The sequence below is a fragment of the Anoplolepis gracilipes genome, chromosome 2 (assembly GCF_047496725.1).
Source record: "Anoplolepis gracilipes chromosome 2, ASM4749672v1, whole genome shotgun sequence".
Classification (NCBI taxonomy): Eukaryota; Metazoa; Arthropoda; class Insecta; order Hymenoptera; family Formicidae; genus Anoplolepis; species Anoplolepis gracilipes.
In genome coordinates this window covers 3662230-3687158 of record NC_132971.1, presented here as the reverse complement: position 1 = coordinate 3687158, position 24929 = coordinate 3662230, and the positions used below count along the sequence as shown (strand labels likewise).

The following is a 24929-nucleotide window of genomic DNA, read 5'->3' as shown; positions in this document are numbered from 1 at the left end:
AGCGCTTCATCTGAAAGGAACCAGTGGAAAACTTATATAATTTTTGCTTTAATTTTCGGTCTCTTTCATTTGTACATAAATACGCGTCTTTTCACTATTTCTTTAACTTTTGTAATTTGTATCACTTTTCTAATTTATTACAACTGATAAATTCTTATAATTTTGTTTTTGTTGTTTTTAGCTTATATTAAGCTTAAGAAACGAATATACGACGCATATTTACGTGCAAATATTTTTTTGTAGCAAATATTTTTTTGTTTCTAGTATAAGAAGCTATAATTATGTCTATATAGTAATTAAATATCTATATCGTAATAATATTTATAGCCAGAAAGGACGTAGTTGTGCTTAGACTGTATGCAACAAAAGACGAATATTTCTTTAGAGCAAAAATTTCTTACGGGTATTAATAATAATCAACATTGGATAATATACAATAAATAATTTTACACAATATATATGTATATATATTTTTAATCTTTTTCTTGATATTTTATAATTTTAATTACAATAATTTGAATTTGATTGTCAACCATGTTTTAAATTTCTTTCCCTTTGGCCACATTTATATTTATGAAAAGAAAAATTAAAAAGAGGATATTAAATTAAATTCTGAATTTCATAAAAAATATTTTTCTATAGCTTATAATTATTTTTTATAATTTTTCTAATTTCTAATTTCTAATGTTTATAATTTATTTTTTACAATTCATAATTATTATATCCAATATTGATAACTGAGTGAACGATGTTTTCGGCCATATATTAGGTGAATGTATGAATCTGTCAATTTATAATTTTCTTTTATTTTTACAGCACATACATTTTTAAAAATTAATATTTATTTATAAAAGTGTAGTAGCAATGTTGAATCTTAATTAAAGCAATTTATAGTTACTGAAAGCTGGATAGTTAGCAATCGATCCAATATGTGGTCCGAGAATGTGGCTCAGATTTTTTTCGACAATTAATCCAGCGCTTAAATATCAATAAACCTATCGTAATATTTATGCGTAATGGTCTTTCTCTGTGTGTGCCTCTTTTCTCTCTCTCGTTCGCCTTTTCACCCCGAACTCGTGCTCAGCTGCTTGATTAACGAGCTGACCGCGGGAGGGTAAGTCATCAACGTCACTCGGAGGAAGTTACGTACTGCAGCTCGGTTCACACGCTTCTTTTACGAGCTTCCTGCTTTCGGTAGGGCGCACATTTACCCCTTAAATACACACCGAAATTCAATCGCATCGGCAAGAATCCATGATGGCATATAAAGCACATCACAAATCCGCTTTATGTTTCAATGACAAATTTCCTTCACAATAATCTTTTAACTTAATCGCTTCTGGTTTTGTTACGTATTAACATGCCACTTGATTGTAATGATTTTGTTAACTCTGTTATACATAAAATCGTCTTGCGAGTGGTACCTTTTTTTATATATTATATATTTGAAATGATTTTCTAACATTTGCATTAATGTACCCTGTATTTTAAGCATCATTGAGCAAAAGCAGATTTTAAATAACAAATAATCGCTAAAAAAATCATTTAACAAACTTACATAATTGGCACATAATTTGTTTGCAATGCTTTTATTTTTTTCTTATTTTACAACCTTTATGTATACATATAGAACACTATATCAATTATATCAAGCACTAATTAGGATCCACAATCGAATTTAAATTTAAATATATTCCCCTTTGTATTGCTTTAGTAATTTATTGCTTTGTAAATTTCACAGTACGCATATAGCTCCATTAAATATATCAATAAAAAAATGTATATTGTAGAAATATCGCCATGTTTTAAATATTTATGCATGTTGTTATAAATAAAAAGTTAAATAACGCTGCCCTTTCTTGGCTTTTTAATTAAATAATATTGTTTACAATTTAATATATTTTTCATATCTAGATTTTTAATTCCATATTTGTAACATTTAAAATATTAATTTTTGTATACAATATATTTTTTTCAAAATAAGAAACAAGTGCTATTAATTATAATTTATATTTTTCATAGAAGTTTCATCAATCGCAATACTTGTATAAACTTACTTTTACGTAAACTGTCTTTTAATGTTTTATTTTTTGACAATAAAACGTGAGCTTTTATTTAAAAATCTACATATTTTTTCAATTTATGAAATTTGTGTAATCGCGTCGATATTGGGCAACGTTGATACGAAAAGCAATTAAAAATCATCGTGCATGTGTCGACGGAATGACAGGCGCACGATTGTAGATCGAGATCATAGAGACGAAAGCGTAGTGCTTGACTATATAGGGCTCACATTGGCAAATGGCATGAGGATATTCGAAGGCGCTCCGTCGAATTAGATTTCTAATCTATCCTGTTTTTTAGGTACATCGGTGACACTCGTATCGAGAGGAAACAGAGCCGTTTCTATAGCCAATCCTACACCGCGCCAAATCCCATCATTACCGTCACAGAACACACACCAACCCCATCTCCAGATTATATGAAGCGGCAGGTAAAGAACTTGTAATTTTCTCTGCAGAGCAAAATTGTAAATGTATAATAGAATCATAAAGATATATTACAAATAAATTCCTGCAGCGATTGATAATTTTAATCTCTCTTTTGAGATCAATAGCTAATATTAATAATTAATATCTGATTTAATAAATTTCTGATTATTGCTTCTTCAGGCATCCATTGATAGCCAGTTGGATCTTATTAGCGTTCAAGGAGGACGTTTATGCTCCGAAAGGAAACCCAGTCTCACAAGATCTCAGACGGATTCTAACATTACTTATATGAGCGACGAGGTGCCAGAAGCACCAGGCTCCGCATGTTACATTACCAAAGAAGGTGATGTTGATCTTCAAGTCGTCTTAAAGGTATATATATATATATATATATATATATATATATATATATATATATTATAATGAATTATAATAAATTTTCTTAATTTTGTATCGTTTTGGTAACACATTTTATTGTTTAGGCGATACACTCCGTTGCCTTGCGAGATAATGCCTCTTGTACGCCACGGGTCTGCGAGATTATGTTGAATTTAATGGAACTTTTAATGGACATGGGAGTGATGAAGCATTGTCTTCGGGAGGAAGCCGGCAGTAACGCAGGCAATAAAATCAAACCATTCAAATAATTATATTATTTAAAACATAAAGTATATTATATGGCAAGAGCTGCTCTGTATTTTGCATCTTTAAATAATTTGTTATTTCGCATTCTTTAAGAGATGAAAAATTAAATTGTTCAATTATTATTTTATAACAAAAGTAAAATTAAAGATCCATGCAAAGCATTCACTGTTAAACAATATAATTTTTATATTAGGATCGGGTACAGGAATCGATAATAAATCGGAAACGGGAAAGAAACAGGATTCGCCAATGGGATTAAATCAACAGGAATGTAGACACGATGAAAAAGGAAAACCGACCGCACATAATCTCCTTATGAATTGCGTGATTAGAGTGTTGAAGCATTTAGGCTGTCTGCACGGTTGCCTAGACGGAGTACGTGGGCCTCAGGCCGATATTTGTCGCTCTCAGGGCCAGACCATCCTGACTAAATTGCATCGCGCGAGTTCTCGTCAATTTTCGCGATTTTTAAGAACGATGATACGCGAACAACCGCTGCCAGATATCTTGGATTTCTTTCATGCATATGTTGGCTACTGCGTTGATCCGAGTTCGCTGTTATCACCGCTTAGTGAGTAAATATTAAATATAAATTAAATATATATATATATATATATATATATTAATTCAGAAGATATTAGATTATAGAAGTATATTAACCAAGAAACTTGCATTATTTTTTACAAATAAAATTTATAATTTATTGTTTATACAAGTTTATTTTCTCTCGTGTTAATTCCTCATTTTTGTTTCAGATCAAAAACGAATATCGAGCAAGTCACCCGATGTAGCTTGTCAAAGTGGATACGCGACCAATTTCGGCGCCGGAATGATCGGTCCCAGTGCCAGTGGAACCGGAGTTGGTACCTCGGGTACCTCGGGCGGAATCGTCGCGACGACCGGTGGTGTCGCGACGTCATACAACGTCGGTGGTTACGGAGCTCGTGGTATCGAAGGGCAGATCATGGCCTACGTCTTCAAGGTCTTGGTCACGCGTCTTGTTGACTCCATGAAGCAACTGAAGACGCAAGAGAACATCGGCCTCTACTGTGATGTGCGACAGTTGATAACGTACGTCAAAGAGGCGCACGGTGGCATTTTTCGGCGCGTTGCTCTCAGTGGTATTCTGGACTCTGCGGATCGACCGAATAAGCGATGTAACAGCAATATACAGACGACGCGTGTCATAAGGTTCATAAATATAGATAAGCACACTTTAAACATTTTAATCTATTTTAAGAATAAAAAAAGTTTAAAATTATCGTCATTATTTGTGTTTAATTTTCATTTTTTGTTTTTAAAATTATTATATATTTAACAAATCTTTTTAAAAATAAAAAAAGTGTGAGTAACTCCACTTAAACAATACTAATTACCAAAATTATATTTGTATTTTAAGATTAATAATGTTTGAATATAATTGATACATAATTTTGTTTATAATTTATTTAAAAGTAAACAACTATCATTTAAAAAAACTTACAATTTTTTTACATATTTCCATTAAATTTCAGACATATTCATCAATCAGATTTAGAGGAACACGCAGATATCGGGGATGACACGTGCTATACTGTTGACGACAGAGGCACGCGAAAGTTTCTGTTCAAGAAGAGGAGCACATCGTCCACCTGTGCTGTAAATACAATGATAATTATAATTGCGGTATTATCCATTATTCCATAGAATATTAAAAAAAAGGTGGTTTGATTGGGGTAGGCGGGATCAAATTTGCAGAGCCTCCTTGAAACAGAACTGAGCGAGGAAAGCGTGAAAGTCAGTCAAAGCCCATTAGGTAATTTACGTAAGAAGCATCACGTGCTGACGCCTCGACAGAGCGAACGTAATTTAGGTGTCGGCGAATCTTTTCTCGGGCCTGGAAAAATGCGGAAGTCGACTCGATTTCAGATTGGCGGTATCGGTGAGCAGTAGCGGCAGGAATTGCACGTGCCATTTGCCATATACTGTAAGCCATTATATTGAATCGTTCTTTAATCGGTTTTAGTTAATTGGTTCCGGAAGGAGTACAGTCGGACTGATTCTACTGATAGCCATGAAAGTAGTGAATCACCCACAGACGGCAGCTTTGTTAGGCAACCCAGTTTTCATTACGGTCCTTATCGTAGTACGTCACGCACCGGTCGCGGGTAAGACGGTCTATTTAAAGCCACTTACTTACTCGCTCTTGTACGTCTATAAAAATATATTTTATTATTTCGGGGAAAAAAAATAATTAGATTATATAAATAGAACGACCAAACTAGCCAATAATGTCTTTATTTAATATTACGACGACGTTTCGACCATTTGGTTGTGGTCCTTTTTAAGTTTAAATTCGAGTGAACAAAGATGTATAACAATGTGTTGTCAAAACTGACAAGACGTGTTCCGTCACTTGTTGGTTCGTCATATCAATATCTACAACAGCGAAATGTTTAATTAACTTTCACTTGTACAACACATTGTTATACATCTTTGTTCACTCGAATTTAAACTTGAAAAGGACCACAACCAAATGGTCGAAACGTCGTCGTAATATTAAATAAAGACATTATTGGCTAGTTTGGTCGTTCTACTTATATTACCTATTATTAATGGATTATTAGCGATTTGAATCTAATAATTTTGAAATAATTAGATTATATATTTCTTTCTTCAGGGTTGGCTTAACATTTTTAAAGGCGAAACGTCGGATGGAGGATCAGCTGAATAAAATCGGTTTCGGGAAAAGCAAGAAAAAAGAAAGCATGGAAGAGACGCCTGGCATCTGTAAGAGAATAAATTTACACTTCCCGTTTTACTTAACTATTTTGTATATTATTGATGTGTAAATTTTACAGCGTCACAAAATGTCAAATAAAATAATATTAATTAGTCAGAGATTTTCTATACATATCTATGTCTCTTTGATTAGATTTCAGTCGGAGAAATTCAACGGAACTCGGTGAGGCTGGCAGGGAATCTGAGTTCGTTGTCTTGAAGGAAAGAAGATTAGTACCTCGTTTTGCAGTGTTCAATGGAATGTTACGATTTTCCTTTCTATTAGAGACGTGTCAGCCAGGCTCCGTTCCCGATCCTCATCTAATGGCATCGCTCTTGGATCTTGTAATGATTATTCTACTCATTTTGCAAATTGTTCTGTTTGTCTATTTAACGTGATAAAGCACGGGGATACTTACTGATGTGTAATTACAGCCATATGCTCCGGTAGTATCTCGCGCTTGTCTGATACTGGAATGTGCACACTTGGTGCACCAATGCAATAAAGGTCACTGGCCTACGTGGATGAAACACAACTTTCCCATGTTCCGACCGTCTGTGCCGATAAATAATCGAAACGCCTCCACCGCGCTCAGGCGTGTTCATGTGTTACAACGCACTGCGGGAAAATTATTTTATCAATGGGCAGAGGTACTTTCATTGCACTTTTTTTAAATTAAAATATGTAATTTTTAATGGAATAAAATATAAAAAATATAAAATATAAAATAGGCTATAGGAGCACGCTTGGAAGAATTCTTAGCTGAAGACAAACAAACTATGGAACAGGTAACCAATATAGTATCCGACGAAAATAAACAGAGAGATTTAATTGTGGAAGACGAAGAGGAAGATTTTCTCGATGAAGGTCTAATATTCTTTTGTCAAAATATAATACAATTAAGTACAAATAAAATATAATAAAAATTTAATAAATTTTTAGCTAGTATAAACAGTTATGGATCTCAGTGTCCTTTTGCGTTGCGTCATGTTGCTTGTATTTTGCTCCTGGAAGTGACAGCATTCTTAAGAGAAACTTATCAAACATTACCAAAATCGAGTAAGCTGCTAACAAAAGAACGTCCCCCACCTTGGGAAAGAATGTACAGTCGAGAGGCGAATCGACGTTGGAGCGTTGCTTTATCATCTATGGGTCATTCACAAGCATCTGCGCAAAGTCTTCAATCTATAGCTGGTGAAGTTATTAATCGTGAAGGCATCGGTTAGTATAAAAAAATTATACAATATATATAATTATTATTGAGCATTATATCTTAAATATTCCGTTTTTAAATTAATTGAGTAATACTTGACATAAATGTAAATTAATTTTATAGCAGAGCGTAAAATTAGTTTTGTTCTGTACGAGCCTGATAATGAGTCCGAGGGTAGCAGCAAATCGACGGTTACGATCCAAGGGGAAGAGACTCAGAATATCGAAAAGGAAAAAGCGAAAAGAATGCCAACACCTCAAAGTAGACCATTCCTCCTTCGTCGCAGTACTGCCGGAACTGCAACTGGTTCGTTTAAAAAAAGAAGCCTTAAGCTTCGTCGTAATACTAAAGAGGGCAAAGACACAGAGTGCGAAGCATGTGAGTATTTCAACAAAAATAAAGAAACCAAGGATAGTACAAATATTATATTAATAATTCCCTGTAAAAACATTTAACTATATTTACAAATAAATTTTTTAGAGAGCTATGTAATATTTAATATTGTTAGAAAATTAATTTTAGTTGTGATTTTAGTTGCTAATTAATTTTTCAATATTATATATTTTGTTAATATTGGCAATCATGTATATTTAATAAATTTAATTGATCGTGACGTTTCATTTATAGATACAATAAAACGTGCAGATTCTATTCAATCTAAGAGGAAAGTGAGCTCGCTTTCTGATAGAAGCGACACATCTGAACCTGGTGCTGCCGGGGAAGTTAGCGGCGAGGAATCACCGGGTATTCTCAGCGACGATCAACCACCAGAGAGTCCGAGCGACAGCAACGAAACTGACGAGACCAACAAGAATTTCCCGTGGATGAAGGTGCTCGTACAATTCACCAATTCTTTCAATTTCTACTGTTCTCATCAGAATTTCTGCCATCCCTTTTGCCATCGACGACAAATGCGTGCCAGCGGTAGGTTAATAAAATCCGTGAAAAAGATATATGGCGAGAAATTTGGTATTTTGAACGGAACTGGTTTATTGGATGTCGACACTGATAAGAAGGAAGACGGCAAAAAAGACAAACGTAGCCGCAAGGTATCCGATCAAACTAGTACACAGGTGTCGCCCGTCCGAAGAAAAGACAGCGTGGGACGCAAATACAAGTAATTTAGAATTATACTAAAATATATTTGTCGATTGAATAATCGTATTCTGAAATATTGTCAATTAATGAAATATTTGTATTAAAATGTAATTTATGATTAAAAATCTGAAAATAAAAATTATCGTGACTACGGTTTTTAAAATTATATTTAATATTAATTTATTTAATATTTATACAGAATAGAAAAAAATCTGGACGGTTCTCAATCCGGCCGATCAACTCAACGGGATTCCTCGAAAGATCTCGCAGAACAAGACTCTGAAAGAGGCAAAGAATCTTCGAAAAAGATCACGGACGATGATGTTGAAGAGGATAAAGAACCACCGCTGATTTTGAAATACATAAAGGCTCAAGTAAAAGATGCTTTTCACGCAACTTTGGCCACTTTAATAAAAGGAGCGGTCGTCATGACGGAAGACTTGTTTGTGGAAGTGCTGCCTGTCGCGTGGGAACTTTTATTGGAATCCAATCAAGAAGTCGCCGCATCAGCCGCGGCACTTTTCATAATATCAGCCGTACGAGCACCGAATCAGGCCAGCGAGCTGATGCACAAAGGTCTTCAGCACAGTAGTAGCAGTGTACGTATCAACGCTATTTTGCGGTTTCAAGTTCTGTGGAAATTGCGATACCAGGTGTGGCCGCGAATGGAAGAGGCGGCTCATCTAACTTTCAAAGTGCCTCCGCCGGGAATAGAATTTACTCTGCCGTCGCCGAAGATTGGAATAGAATCCTTACCAGTAGTCGATCCTCCTTGGATGCCACAAGTGAAGACCAAGGTAGAGGAAGTCACTATCAATCAGGAACGTCATGTAAGTAATTATTACAAATGATATTTTATATTTTCTAAAATTAACGGATTGCTTCTAGTGTTTGTTTCTTATTTTAGAGATCTTTAGTAACTGCGACAAAGACGAGAAAAAAGCAGCAGACCGAACTGATCAAGAAAGCTCTTCAGGCGCAAGATGATAAGAAGCGGGAAGAAAGAGAGAACTTTCTGATAACAACGATACCGATTACCGTCCAAGCTGCTTACGAACCTAGCCCAGTAGGAGATGATCATGACGAAGGTACGTACTTGTCAGAATGTACAAATATTCATTGTTAGTGACTTTTTTTTATGCAGGTAACGTGGGAGATGAAGATGCAGGTGAGACAGTTCAGAGGAATACGTCGCATCACAGTCAGTCTGCTCTCTCGTTGTTTCCTTCATCGCTATGTTCAGCAATCGTCCAAATTATCAATCTTTTGGATGACCCAGCAGTATCCGATGATGGAAACGCCGTATATGAAGTGGCATATCAAGTATAACGAAATTTATAAATTCGTAACCTACAGATCATACAGATATTTTTAAAATATTGTTAAAATTTATATTATTCATCAGGTTATCTGGAGTTGCTTGGTAGAAGACAGTGCTTTGTTTCTTCGATATGTACTGGAACGTCTAACGAGAGAAAAGCAAGAATTGATGTTCAAGATTTTAAGACATCTTATTAGATTTGTACCGAAATTACCGCAGCAGGCTGCGTTCGCACTATACAATTATATCATTGGATACGTCATGTTTTACGTGCGTACTCCACACGAAGAAGGTCAAAAATTAATTGGAACTGCACTGTCTATCTTATGGATGGTAAACTATGCACCTTTTTTCAATCTTCTTTAATCTTAAACTTTTTATTATTAATAAGAGATTGTTGTGAATTGACGATGATTTTCTGATATCAGGTTGTACACAGTGTACACGGCATTATGTTTAAAGATCTAAAGCAGATTCTGCGGAAGGAACAGTGCGATGCGTCAATTCTGCTTACGGCAAACGTTCCGTCGGCGAAAAAGATCATTGTGCACGGTCCACAGGATCCCGATGCCGGAGAAATACCCTCGCAATTTCCGGTCCAAGAAGACACGCAATTTTGTCAAATACTTCGAGAGTCCTTGGACTTTTTCGGTATCGAAGAATCGAAACATCACGAGTACTTTCTCGTCGATTACAAGACACGTTAGTTTCTTAATTTATTCTAATTACGTAATAATAATTCTATGATATTATAATAACGTCTCGTTAAATTTCAGATCAAATACATAATCCGTCGTCATACGTTAGAGACTATTATTTTTTCAAGAGATCTCAATTCCCACAAATCGAACTCGTTCACATGAAGCCAGAGGACGCATTTAACGCGTTACAACGGCAGGAATTAATGCACAAGTTCGTAGAGATAGGAAAAGTGCTGTTGACTTGGGCAATCTTGAAGAATGTCGATATGGTGGTACAGAGAGTCGTGTTTCTTCACGAAGAACTCATGAAGCTACCGTCATTCCCGCGAAAAGCTCTGGAAGCAGATTTGGATCTGTACAAAGGTGGCGAAATTGGAAGAGTGCGTGTATAATTAATTTCAATTAAATTCATCATGCATTGCATTTTATAAAATAATTTCTTTGATGTAAAAAAAAAATCTTCTTCCGCGATTTTAGGAACTTCTCGGACTGGACGTGATGCATAAGTTTATGTGGGTTAGATTGATTGCACGCATGTTTGAGGCCATGGCTGGCAATTTCGCGTATTCTGGCGATATCCATCTCTTTCTGAACGTTCTAAATGGTGCCCTGATTCTTCATAGCGAGGATTCATGCATTCTGCGTTACGTTGTGGCAACTTACATAAACGCAGCGCACAATTTCAAGAATATCTTTTCCACCAACGGTTACCTGTTAATCATGCCGACTTTATTGCAATTATACTCGACGCATCAGACGAACAAACTCGTAACAACTACTGTCGAATACGCGGTCAAACAATTTTATCTCATGAATCGTAAACCTTTTATTCTTCAAATGTTTGGCAGCGTATCCACCATATTAGACACGAATGAGATGAGCGTCCATGGCGAGGCTCATAAGGTTTGCTTTTTTAATTAATTAACAAAAATATATGTGTACAAATGTCTCTTAAAAATCATAATATTTGATTTGTTAAGGTTCCTTCCACGTGCCTGTTTAATTTGTTAATGAGTTTGGAAACTCCGTCGCCGGATCCACTCAATATAGGAGAATTGGTGAAAGAAGAAAAACCTTTAAAAGCGATAGATTTCTGTTATCACGATGAAAACGAAATGGTCAACGTACTCGATTGTATATCTCTTTGCGTGATGGTGATAGCTTACGCACCTGACGCCCTCAGAGGTCAACAGATGTTGGTAAGAGATATTTCACATAATATTGTTAATTTATTATGTCGCTAATTTATTTTATCAAATGTATACCCGATAATATCTGCATCTTAAATTTTACACAGATAATATTAGAAGCAATATTGCCGTGTTACGTTCAGGAGATTCAATTACCTACATATAATAAAGAAGGCAAGACGGAAAAAGAAATAATAAATCAATTAGCCATTGCAGTGAAGACATTAGTTAATAATTCAGAAGCGTTGACAAAGTATGTACTGGATTTTTTGTCATAATTTATTTCTTATAATATATTTATATAATTGTTTCCTCTTCTATCTTTATATTATTGGAATTAACATTTCATTAATTCTCTTAGATCTTATAATGGTCCGCAGAAATCTAGCCCCGAACATAAAGGTTCCAGTCAGAAAAATTACGGCAAAGACCCGTATTCGCCGGGCTTTGATTATGAAGACGACACTCATCCGACAAAGTATATGGAGCACTCGAAAGCTCGACATTTTTACGAACGAAACAATGAGGACGCTGAGAATTTCCACAGAACCGAATTTAGGAGACCTCGCAATACTTTATTAAATATGGTTGGGGATTTCGTAACTCGTTGTTCCACTCGTTTGGTAGAACTCAACAAGAAGTCTCAGGACGGAAAAAATATCGAATTGTTGGATTCAAAATGCCATGTGGTAAATTCAATCGTTCTTATAACATATAATATGTAATATAGTTAATTTAGTAATATACAATTTTAATGAATAATTGAAATATGTAACTAGCTTTTCCACAAGTTAATAAGTTATTAATATAAAGAAATAAATTTTCTTGCAACTGATTTGTCGCTTGCGAAAAAATAAATGTTTTAAAATGTAAAATATTTTTCACATTTAATAAAAAAATTATTATAATTGACAATGACATTGTGACGAGATAACTCGTCTACACATGTAGAGGATTTAATAACTGCAATTACAAGTAATGCACTTCTTTGCAGCGACTAGCCGATATCGCTCACAGCCTCTTGAAGATCTCTCCATATGATCCCACCGCTATGGCTTGCCGTGGTCTCCGTAGATATATGAATGATATTCTTCCTTCGACCGAATGGGCAGCCGACGATATGAGACCGGCGTTAACCTTCATTCTCAGGAGATTGGATAAGATTTTTAGTAAAATACACAAAAAAGCATCGATCAGAAGGAATACCAATTGGGTCGCAGCCAGTAATCTTTTGAAAGGAATTTATGAGACGCTGTTGAAATGTCCGTATATCGCACACTTCCAATATCTGAAGACATTATTGAATACTTGTCAGGTAAATATGGAAAAAATTCTTTCCATCGATGGATAGAATATTTACACATCTAATTCAATTTAATTGAATTTTTAATTAATTGTCGTTAATTTCTTAGGCTTTGATTGTGGGAGATACTCTACCTGAGGACGTAACTTCTGCTTCCGCAGCTGCTGTAATGAGTAAGATACCACCTCCGCATTTTTGCTCGACGGTGCTACGTCTGATTGCATTGCACGTGATATCGTACGGCGAGGGATATTCATTGGAAAATGTTCTCGGTGGTCAGAGCATGTTTGCTACCCAGACCCGTACTGAGAACGCGCTGTTGAATTTGCTGATACCATTATTTCTGCGCGTTGGAACTGGAAGAAAAGGTAAAAATGCATCATTCATATTCTATTATAAAAAGTTACGTTAAGAATTATTTACGTAAGCTTGTGTTTTTTTAGATGTACCGAAACTGAGACAATCAGACATCAGTTTTGCTCTGACGGCTGTATTGAACACACTTTGGCCGCCGAGCGTAAAAGCAGTACCTTTGACGGTGCAAAAACCATCGACGGATATAAGAACCGGAAGCTTAACATTCGCTGCGAGAGATCCGAAAACGTTGACAAAAACATCGTTAACATTATATCAAGTCGCGTTTCTAGGTACGATTTGTATCAAAGAAATAATTTAAACGAAGTTCTAATTGAGAAAAATAAGAAAAAATAATTTCTTATATGGTTTTATAAAATTATTGTTATGTGAATTATTACAGTGCATATTTTTTACTTTCGTAAACAATACATTCTTGACATTCAATTTTTTTTCAGCACTTAAAATAATGACGATATGTTTCGAAACTGAACTGAGAACGGAATGGCCGAAAATTTTACGCACAATGCGTCTTCTGAACAAGCGTAACGAAGCTTCTATATATCTTTGGAACTTCATAGAATTCGTAGTGACGCACCGCACGGCCTTATATATTCAGATGCTTCCGTTCATCATTTACAAGATTGGACAGGCGCCAATATCCGAGCACGAGCGAAACATGCATACCATCATACGCGAGAAAATCAACGGCAGTATCACAGTGTCAAAATCTCGGGGAGCACTGCTAATGGATCTCATTCACGAATTGAAGAAGCTGAAAGAGGAAATTGAAGATCGAAGATTCGGTTAATATCTCAACAATAAAATACTAAAACAATAAAACAATAAAATATAAAATAATTTAATTAATGATAGTAATATAAATTGATTTAATTAATAATTAACATATTTGAGTGTCTAAAGAATTTATTACGTTTTTATTTATAAAAAAATTAATTTAATACATCAAAAAAAACATTATAAAAAAGTTTTATTTTATTGCTTATTGTTTAAAATGCGAAAATGCACTTACTTTTCTCTTGATTTATCATCGTATTTATCACAACTATTTTATATCGTAAACAAAAATATGGGTGCTATTTACATAAATCATTAAAAATTTAAATTAATCGAAGATTCTTAATCAATAATTTTGTAATTTTAATATACAGATGAAATGCAACCAGAACCTAAGAGAAGCGTAGTGGATATGCACCCGATAAGCGAAGGTCAACCGCGTACTCAGAGGCCGTCTCTATTGATGGATCTTCTAACCGGCGATCTAGGATCTAGAGCGCATATAAATCGTACACCCTCCGAGACTCCGGTGTCTCATTCTACAGCAGCTCAATTGCAACCTCATTCGACTCAATCCAACTTGAGTAAAATGCAGTCCAGTCAAGTGCCGGGTGGTACTCGCATTGGCGGTATTATACTATTTCTTTATACTTTTCGTGTCCTAAATTTCAACTATTACAATATTCCAAATGTTGTAGCAATGGTTTTAATAAACATTTAATTCGATTAAAACGTTCGACTGCATCGACAAGTATCACACTATTATACAAATGAATATTTCAACTCTATTTTTCTCTGCCATTTTTTAGTAATTTATTATACATGTCTCAATTGCAGGATCTATATCGAGCGCAGGATCTTCTACTTTACGAGAAACGAGCGATACGATAACCGGAGAGACTTGCGTCGAGCAGCCGCCGTCGACGACGACAGGTATTCCATCTCTTTCGATGAATCCTATAAAGAGGATCCCGAATTGTCGATTACGCTCGATTGCGACTGCAAGCCTCTCGCATACATTTCATTACTGTCGTACGCGCAGTACAAAATCAGCTGACTGCTACCACAGTTGGATCGAGCCATTGTCTATAGATCACTGCCATCAATCTCTCTCAGTGACGACGATTCTTTCTTCCTTTATTGTAGTATTGTAGTTTCTCGCGCAGTTTGCATTGTCTTCACTTTCATTCTCCTTTACAGCGAGGCTTGCAACTTGAAGAGTTTAGCGTTTTCCTTTCGTTTACGAACAACAATTCCTTCTCGTCGACGAACGATTACGTCGTCCTCTGTCCCATCTGAAAAAATTCCTTTATCATTAATCGCATATCATTTAAGGCGTCATATGCTTTAAAGGCATAAGAGTCGTTTGCGTTTCTCTCGCTAGTCGTATGATTGACACATTGATCATTACGTTGCTTCCATTGCTAGCTAGGGAACGGAGGTAAGCGGATCGATTCTACAACTCAATCAATTCTAACACGATCTATGATATATAAATATATACATATATATATCCTGCTGGTGTGTGTTCCTCTCACGCTTATCACTTTTTCGTAATTTTGATCATATCTCGATCGTTCTTCCTATTTCTTCCGTCGCCCACCACGGTCTTCGTCCACTTCTTGTTGCCTCTTAGATCCATAACCGTGAAACGAGATTGATAAAATAATAATTCATAATCACATAATTTATTGTGATTTAAATAACAATAAATAGAATATATAACATCAAAAAGAAAAGAAAATGTATCGAAATAAAGATAAATATTATGATCTTTTAAGGAAAGCATGTGCAATTTCATTTCACGGTGTGTTTTCTCTTAGAACACTGATATTTATTATCGTCTCCTCTATCACATTTTATACGCAGAATCATAAAGAACTTATTACATAGCAGTATTTAGACAATGGTAATGTCCAACAGTTGGTACCCTATTAATCGTTGCGTAGTCACTCTCTACTACGTAGTTGCTTCGATGTTCTATCGCTTTCTTCTTTATTCGAGAGCACGAAACTAACTGTCATTGTTTTACAGTTAGTACAACAACAACATCTATCAGTATCAACAAATTCTGTATCAACACACTCAATTTCAGCAGTCTTTGTAACTTGAAGATACATTTAATACGCAGATCTTAACTGATTGACGCAGGTACAAAAATTATCCATCTTGAAATTCTTTGTCTTGCTATCACTTATTCTAATAATCTTTTTACAACACTATGTACACAAATACTCAATATATTTCTGATCGAAGCAACATCGTACGGTATTTAGAGAAAATTTTATATAATTATCGTCGTACGCACATCAATACCTGCACATAATATTTCGTCTCATTGGAATTTTCTCATCGTTGCAGCAATTTTTGTATCCAAATTACATTTACATTATAAGATTAATGTACGGATATAAACTCATTTTCACAGATTTACATGCAATATATTTCAAAGTACATATATCGAAAAATATATAAACTTCGTTGCAAAGTTCCATAAATGATTTTCATGAGCTTCTAAACTATAACTTTAGGATGACGTTATATTTGAACATAAAATGACAAAATCATTAAGGCTACAGATACATGACACTTTATCGTATCATATTTACATCACAATTAATCAACGTTTCTAATACTCTGGATCAAAAACGTGCAACATCAACGCGATGTACGATGAGCAACATATCGACGTGATGACTATATCGTGGTGTGGTCTGTCTTACTTGTTTATCCTTCCCCTCATATTAGACGTTCGATGTGGCATGTTTCAGATAGATTCCAACCATCTTCTACTAGCGATGAACGTAACCATGTTAAGCTTCATCCTATCTTACCTCATCAAAAGGCGCCAAAGCTGCGCTTTGTCTCTTCCGTAGAGTTTAGAAACTCATCAGGTAAATTCCCCAATCCCTGCTTAGCTATACACAATATACTTATTGTCATGTCCTTCTCAACACCCTATTTTCTCCCTTTCTCTGTCTCTCTCTGTCTCTCTCTCTCTCTCTCTCTCTCTCTCTCTCTTTCTCTTTTTCTCCCTGACATGATATGGTAATTAATTATTGCAAAAATAGATGAATTGAACAAACTTGTAGAAATTTTTTATGTGGAAATGGAGTTTCTAATCTTTAATTTTAAGAACTAAAATATATCGATTATATTGTTTAAATATTTAACTTTGAAGATATGATTTAAAAATTTGTAGGGCTTTAGAGAATATATTTCTATTTATTCCTTTAAATTCATCTATTTTTTTTGTAATAATATCGACAAATTGCACAAACGTAATCTACTTTTCGCTAATATCATTACTGAATTCTTGTACAGATGATATTGGATAGGAATTTATGCGGAAAATGCAAGATTGTAGAAAAGATTTTATCTTTTATCTTTTACACTTATTTTATTTATATTAATTAATTATTTTGTATATTTGCACATCGCACAACAATTATTTTTGATTAATATATTAAATATATTAGTCCTTCTCTACATTAATAATTATGTAGGAATTAAAATAAATAGAAACAAATTCGTAGTTTAGATATCCACATAAATTTAGTTGAGCTATTGCATGGAGTGAAATATAATACAGAATGAAACAATATATAATACATATTAAAATATATATATATAATATATTTTTTTCTAAAATTTTATATATTATAAACTGTGGTAAATTTCAAGTATAATTTATTAAAGAAAAATAACAAAAATAGGTTACATGCATTAAATCACATGTTATCCATTAAATAATCCAGTAATAAAGTATTACTATTTATGTACGTATATATATATATATCACAGTGCTTACACCTGTGTACTTTACAACAAATGTTTAATATCTTTTCCAGAAAATAAAGTATGTTACTTGCCGGAATGATATAAAAAGAAAACCGCTTAAATATTATGTAATAAGCACTTTGTTCGTATTTCTTTTTTTTCAATTTTATGAATTTGTAATATGTTTTTTAAACATTTTTTTGTGTAAGTATCTCTGTTCACATCAGCATTTAATGGGCGTGTAACACTTGTTATATGTAATTGATATTTCCTGTCTTGCAATATTCTTTCACATTGTTGCTTTCTTTACATGAAGGGATATTAGAAAAAAATTGCTTCGTGTGTTTTGTTCACAAATACAATCTTGCATGTAAAAAGTACATACATTTTCTCTCTGCAGGAATATTAATATGCCTCAATCCTTAACAAATGCAATTCACATGCGATATCATGTTGCATTATATATGCAAGAGATGTCTTGCCATCACAATATCAATCTTTATGAACATGTTTTGTACATAGTAATAATTTATAATAGATATATTTAATTTTGATTTTCAGCCATGCATTTATGAGCATGGAAATATGTATTTCAGTTTCACAAAAATATGAGTTACGTTCACTAAATATAAAAATGCAAACGTTTTAGAATAATGATTAATTAAACAATCTTTTAATTATTCAGTAAGATGCACTTTATAATTTTAGAATTTTTATTATTGTCACATATGTCTAAAAATATTTGAATTCAAAACTAGTTTATATTTCTATATATAATTTTGTGAAGGAGATTTTATTAGCTGTAGTGTCACATGTATTTCATCGAGCATAAGGCGCGGGTATGATGTACTTCCTGCGCGCTTCGAGAGCAATCTAAAATTGTAAATACACTTTGAAAGAGGAGCATGAGTAGATGGAGCGTAGAGTAGAATTTTTGAATAAGACGATAGACGCGACATGATCACCGACTATCCCGCCAGGAGAGACAGTGACGAGCCAACTAAGTCCGAGCAGTTTGATCGAAGACGGTTCTGGAGAATTCCGTACCGACAGGCCTCGCTTACAACGTTCTATGGGACAAAGCAAGAAGACCTTCCGCTTACGAAAAAGTCGAAAGAGTCACATTGAGGTGACAAACTTTATATATTTTTTATATTTAAGAATTAAATTAGAATTAAATTAGAAGATTAGAATAAAATTACCCATTAAATAGAAACATATCGCGCGCGTATGTATTAACTTCATATTAATATATCGTTATTATATTACCGAATGTATATTAACTTATTTACATTGATTATTTTACAATTTAATTATTTAATTAGTTCTTCGCAAGTCTATCTTCGCAAAGATATGCAATATTATTTTTTCAGATGACCCAGAAGAAATCCGAACAGCAGGATGCAACTCTTGCCGAGCAACCTGCGAGTCAGTCGAAATCGGTTGTGCAATCATCATCAACTTCAGCAGTGGATCCGTCGTTATCTAACATTCCATCTGATTCTTCGTCCATTCGTTCCAAGCGAAGTTTATCCGTTCGAAAGTCAGACGGAGAAAAAAGTATCAACGTGCCGGCGGACCAACAGCAATTTTACGGAACGACTCACCAGCATCATCATTGTCATCATTATCATCACCATCTGCATCCTCAAGTGTCGGACGTTTCCTGGGACGAAGACACGTCCAGCACTTCAGGATACCGTGAATCGTACAGCATGCAGATCATGTCATTGGACGGTAATGCTCGGTCGGCTCAGGCGCCGCCTTTAGCATCACCGGATCTCAATGACATGCCATCCACCAGTAGCACGACCACTAATTATATAGCTTTTGACGGTAGCTCGCCGGATTGTTCAATCAACGGTAGTGGAGGCGAGAAAACTGCTCTGCTAACTTCGAGTCAGAGAACGACTTCTCAACATTCCTTATTGATGGTCTTTCCAAATCAGGACGAAGATACATTAATATAAGTCGTAAAATATTTTTATCGAGACTGATAATTTAATAAAATCAACAAAAATGAAGAATTATGAGAACATAAGAAAATAATTTGAAATATGAGATGTTTAAATGTCGGGATTAATATGTCAAGTATTACATTTAATTTATCATTCTTACTTCTTAATTCTTTTGTGACTAATAGAACTATGTGTCCTGTTGTTATTTGGCATAAAATTGTTTTTATATAAATGTCACTTATTTTTTGCTCTATTGTAAATTGTATATGTGAAATATGTATGTATATCTCAAAGCTTAAACCAAAAGTAAAATGTTGTGGAACATATACATTAATTATAGAGTTTTTGTATTATATAGGGAGTAGAGAGTAATATGTAATATATAAATTCTTTAAACAAGGAGATCAAATAGAAGATGATTCGGAAAATCTTGCTTATATATATTTTGACGCTTATATATATTTGACTTTTAAAGACTTTAAACTATGCATTATGGAGTATGCCCTAATTATTTATATTCTATGATTGTGTATATATATATATATATATATATATATATAGATATATTTGAAATAAAAATGATCTATAAACATACGATCATAATTATATGCATACACGTCAAGATGATTTTGTTAGCAATATTGCATTTTACGTTTAAAAAGAGTTACAGTAGAATAAATTGACATTATTCATTGAGTATTGTGTAATCTAGTATAAATTTTAGTTTTCTAATAATTTCCGTCAAAGCGATTATTTTTATTTGTTTTTTTCTCTCTCGACTTTCTTTGATTTTGTTACGGTTCTCGTGTGTAACATAAAAAGAAAAGGTTGTCTAAATAAAAAAAGTCAAAAGAAATATTGCTTGCATCGTACAGTTTAATTATATTGTCTATTTAGAAGCATATTGATGCATGTATATAAATGTATGTGCATAATTTGCAATTGGAATTTAATAATAAATTTTTTACAGATTTTATCAAAATATTTCATATGAAATGAAAATAGGAAAAGAAAAATTTGTAGAGCTTTTCTTTTCAACCTTTTTTCTCCCGTTTTCATTATTTTTTAGTTAAGGGCCTTATTAATTTATTATTTCAGAAGTGATATTGTGTCGAGGTAGATCAACGCTGATATCTGCTAGAACAAATGATACCGCTGCAAATATAGCTGTATTCATATCCAGGGCTTTCGGATTTTCCACCACCATGGTATCCGCATTCGAATGATGATAATAGAAGTATTTTTCATTTCGCGTCCAAAGACTACCACCTGGTACGCCAGCTTTTACCCAATATTGTATATCAGGCCCCTGATTGGGACTCCTCAATTTCAAGTTACCCAACGGAGCCAACAATCTAGGAACATAAAAAATTTTATGTACTTTGTTTCGTAGTAAATAATGTTTTTTATAAAAAATAATCTCTTAATACTTTTAAAAACCGATGAACTTTAAAAATTTTGAATAATGTTTTGACAATAATCGAAAAAAAATTACTGGATTTATTTAAATAAAAAATCTGAATTGCAAGAAGGAGCACTCAAATTCGACAGAAATAAAGTGCGAAAATATTACAATAGTTTAAAATTTATAAAAGAAACTAACAGCATTATTCTATGAAGTATACATTTGACAAGCTCATTTCCAGTGAACTCGAGGCCTTCAGGGACAAATGTGCCCATATCAGATTCCATCACGAATTGCAAATTTTCATTCTGCGCCGCGTGGGTTTGTATGTATTGACGAGCTCCGATAATGCCAAGTTCTTCGGAAGTCCACATAATCATTCTGCATAAAATGCAAATAATTTATTATGTAACAAAATACTTATCGTTAATAGAGATAGTATATTGTTGACTATTATTTTTATATTATACAATACAAGATAATATATTATACTATACGAGATAACATGTGATAATTTATACAATACGCGATAACATATGATATAATCATATAATATATTATATACTGATAAAATGAATATCTTTATCCTATAATAAAGATAAAATGAATATTTTAAAGATATGGATGACATAAAACAAATATGATTTTAAAAAATTGTTATATTTTAGAGAAGACAGAAATCTTATATATATATATTTTCTTATATAAAAGGATTGTTAAGCAGATTTTAAGGTCAAAGATCGCACTTTTCTATTCCTGACTATGATTAGCATTGAATGAAGTACAGTTACACGCGAATGAAATAGACATACTGTATTCGTTTGAATTTTTATATTACAATTATGTATTAAAAATGCTTCTATTTAATTACTTGTTGATCTAAAATGCTTATTCTTTTGCCAGTTTCAAATAGAAAAAAGTAAATATATTTAAATAAATATCTCTTAAAACACTTCAATTTTATTGAATACTATTTTTTGTATTAATTAATTTTGAAAATATTTGTTCTGTTTTATATGCGTTTTACTTGATATATTTTAATGTATTTCGAATTACCTTATCGTTCTTCGCGCTCGAATGCCGAGATGCTTTAACAATTTTAAAGCATTCCAAGATATAAAAGAGCCACCTCCATCATCCATTGCACCTTGTCCAACATCCCAACTGTCTATATGTCCAGAAACGACAACTGTTTTTTCAGGATTGCTAGAGCCGGTGATATCCGCTATAACGTTACGTGACTGCGTGTCTGGATAGCGTTTTGCTTGCATTTTTAGATTTATTAATATTGTTTCACCTAGATAAAAAATTATAAATATTAATAAATATATAATGTATTGATTGCTTAAAATTGAAAAATTCTATTCTTTTACCTCTATTCGCCATTCTTCGTAAAAGAGTCGCATCTTCAATTGTTATGGAAGCAGCTGGGATTTGAGTAACATTCTCTCCGTAGCTCAGCATACCGGTATGCGGAGTGTACAACGAAAGTGGTGTTACCGATCGGATTAAGACAGCTACTGCTCCCAATTCTGCGGCCCTTGTTGCACCCACGGATCTATATTCCACGGTTTCCGCGTACGAGACAAATTTTTCATTGTACACGACAATTTTTCCTGGAATCTGGAACAGTCACTGTATTATAAAGATATTCATTTTATCAGTATATAATATATTATATGATTATATCATATGTTATCGCGTATATGTATAAATATATATATATATATATATATATATATATATATCGTCTTTTTTTATTTATTTAATCTACCTCTTTTGCCCTTTTTTTAAGTTCTGCAAAACTATTCACCACCACAGCATTAGCAGTTATACCTTCTTCTGGAGTGCCAACACTGTAACCTAATCCTAATATTGCCAAATCTTTATGCCTAGGTTGCAATAGAGTCGCAGATTCTGAACCCCTGGAAATTTATTATAATTGTCAGATTTTTACCTTTGTGTTATTTTGAGATTTATTAATCAAGTTTTTTTTGTATATCTAATTATTTTTTAAATGAAAGAATTTAGCTTGGTTAATATTAAAGAGAGGAAATAAGACGGCAAATATGAACTAAAGTGTATTACTTAAGGCACTATCAAATGTATTACATAGAAAATTCTTTTTAAATAAAAATCAAACGTTTTAGTTCCTCTTCGTACCATCTTCAAAGTATTATATCATAAAAATCAATATACTGAATAACAGTAATTTATAATTTAAATTTAAAGCATTTTAAAGTTTTGTACCTGACCCAACGTGGTACAGTAACTGGTTCACCATGTACATTTTCTAAACCTAAACTAATCGATTTATTGAGCACATAATCGATGGCATTCTCGAGTACTTGGGTACCAGTAAATCTTGGACCAAATTTGTCAACAAACGTCGCCAAATCTTCCCACGTATTTCCTTTGAAAGAACCTTGCATAACCTCATTAACTATACTTTGCACTATCGGTGCGTAAGAGTCTATTTCTTCGATTAAAGAATGTGATAAGTGATGACAAGTATGTCGTTTTTCTTCGATATCATTTAACATTATCACTGACCGGATGCACAGCAGCCATATAAAGATAAAGATTTTTTCTCTGTACCCCATTATCAGCGACGCCTGATTTTTCCTGTACAATAAATGCCGGTGTCTCAATACAATAAAATTAAAAGTTAAACAAATTAAAATTAACATTAGAATTAGAAAATTCTTTATATTTCTCTTTTTTATATATACAGTTGTAAAGTTAAATATATTTTTATTTAAAATTTAATTCCTTTTTTTAAATATAATATATATAGCAAATTTTCATTCGCCATATACTGACGATAAGTTGCGATAAGAGCAAGTCTTTCGAAAGTTTACATTATAATTCAAAGTAATTTGCAAATAATTATCATGTAGCAAAATACTTATCTATAATAGAGAAAATATAATGATAACCATTAGTTTTTCTAATATATTTTAGTACGAGACGGATAAAATATATATGTATATATTTTTTGTATACAAATACAATATTTATAATATATATATTTTTTTAACAAAATGAAAATGTAATCATACTACGTTTTAATTAATATGATAACATAAAAATAAGTTTTGTAAATTAAAATATAATTTTGACGTTTAAAATAGTAATCGATATTGTAAATTCTTACTTTATAAAATAATTTTGAAAGATAATTATTGAAAATTTGATATTAAATTGTAAAGTTTACATATTAATTTTTAATAAAGTAGTCTTACCGTTGTTCAATATATTATGTTAAAATTACACACACTTAAAACAAAATATTTTATGAAGAAGAGTGTTCTCTCCTTCGGCGTGCGACGTCGTAATAAAATGATACTAATTCTCAAATGTCTAGATGAGTTCTAATGATGGTCGAGCAAATTGATGGATATATAAAGCATATAAAGTAGATAAAGCAGATTTCGTGATTACCTTCATAATAAATATTGTGGAATCACTTATACTTTTATTGAATAGCATGTAACAAAGTTTTGGATTTTATTTGACATCTAAATATTATAACTCATGTTATAACCTTGTTAGTGTAATTAAACATATGTCTGCAAATATGTATTTAACAAAATTAATTTTGTAAATTTATGTAATTTATGTAAATTAATATAAATGTGGAACAATATTATTTTTTAACTAACTTTGTATTTATATCTCATAGATTAAACTTAAATTATAGCCAGTTTCGAATTAACTTTATTGAATAATATGTCAAACTCGGGATTATAAATGTTAAATTTTTTCAAAAGAGTTTCAACAGAGTTTCAATACGTACATCAGTATTTGTACATAAGAAGTTCTTTTCTAGAAAGTTACTTTATCAAACTTTGGTTATAATAGTTTCTACACAAAAATAGCAAGCAAAAAAATGTTTTTTCTTTCTAAT

At 32.9% G+C, this 24929-nt stretch overlaps 2 protein-coding genes across 3 annotated transcripts in view; one reads left to right on the top strand and one right to left on the bottom strand.

Moving 5' to 3' along the window:
* Unc80 (unc80, NALCN channel complex subunit) overlaps positions 1-20630 on the top strand; it is a 32052-nt gene extending 11422 nt beyond the window's left edge. For both annotated transcript variants that reach the window (XM_072887085.1, XM_072887084.1), the window contains exons 17-51: positions 1085-1114; positions 2365-2494; positions 2673-2864; positions 2975-3113; positions 3331-3708; positions 3893-4328; positions 4652-4775; positions 4857-5058; positions 5143-5284; positions 5797-5906; positions 6052-6242; positions 6333-6548; positions 6630-6765; positions 6841-7119; positions 7235-7489; positions 7739-8228; positions 8409-9039; positions 9117-9297; positions 9354-9532; positions 9615-9863; positions 9959-10232; positions 10307-10611; positions 10709-11134; positions 11212-11430; positions 11529-11674; positions 11783-12110; positions 12416-12736; positions 12834-13092; positions 13168-13371; positions 13537-13884; positions 14251-14505; positions 14714-14809; positions 16648-16770; positions 18637-18785; positions 19030-20630. In XM_072887085.1, coding sequence (XP_072743186.1) covers positions 1085-1114; positions 2365-2494; positions 2673-2864; positions 2975-3113; positions 3331-3708; positions 3893-4328; positions 4652-4775; positions 4857-5058; positions 5143-5284; positions 5797-5906; positions 6052-6242; positions 6333-6548; positions 6630-6765; positions 6841-7119; positions 7235-7489; positions 7739-8228; positions 8409-9039; positions 9117-9297; positions 9354-9532; positions 9615-9863; positions 9959-10232; positions 10307-10611; positions 10709-11134; positions 11212-11430; positions 11529-11674; positions 11783-12110; positions 12416-12736; positions 12834-13092; positions 13168-13371; positions 13537-13884; positions 14251-14505; positions 14714-14809; positions 16648-16770; positions 18637-18785; positions 19030-19626 — 8740 coding nt within the window. In that variant the 3' untranslated portion in view covers positions 19627-20630. The remainder of the gene's footprint in view (positions 1-1084; positions 1115-2364; positions 2495-2672; positions 2865-2974; positions 3114-3330; positions 3709-3892; positions 4329-4651; positions 4776-4856; positions 5059-5142; positions 5285-5796; positions 5907-6051; positions 6243-6332; positions 6549-6629; positions 6766-6840; positions 7120-7234; positions 7490-7738; positions 8229-8408; positions 9040-9116; positions 9298-9353; positions 9533-9614; positions 9864-9958; positions 10233-10306; positions 10612-10708; positions 11135-11211; positions 11431-11528; positions 11675-11782; positions 12111-12415; positions 12737-12833; positions 13093-13167; positions 13372-13536; positions 13885-14250; positions 14506-14713; positions 14810-16647; positions 16771-18636; positions 18786-19029) is intronic.
* LOC140663140 (carboxypeptidase Q-like) lies at positions 20473-24407 on the bottom strand. Its single transcript, XM_072887091.1, has 7 exons — positions 24265-24407; positions 23270-23644; positions 22794-22944; positions 22393-22642; positions 22076-22316; positions 21218-21400; positions 20473-20969 (listed from the first exon to the last, which is right to left on the bottom strand). Exons 2-7 carry the CDS (start codon positions 23620-23622, stop codon positions 20696-20698), a joined length of 1452 nt encoding a protein of 483 aa, XP_072743192.1. The 5' UTR covers positions 23623-23644; positions 24265-24407; the 3' UTR covers positions 20473-20695.
* Positions 24408-24929: the final 522 nt, after the last annotated feature.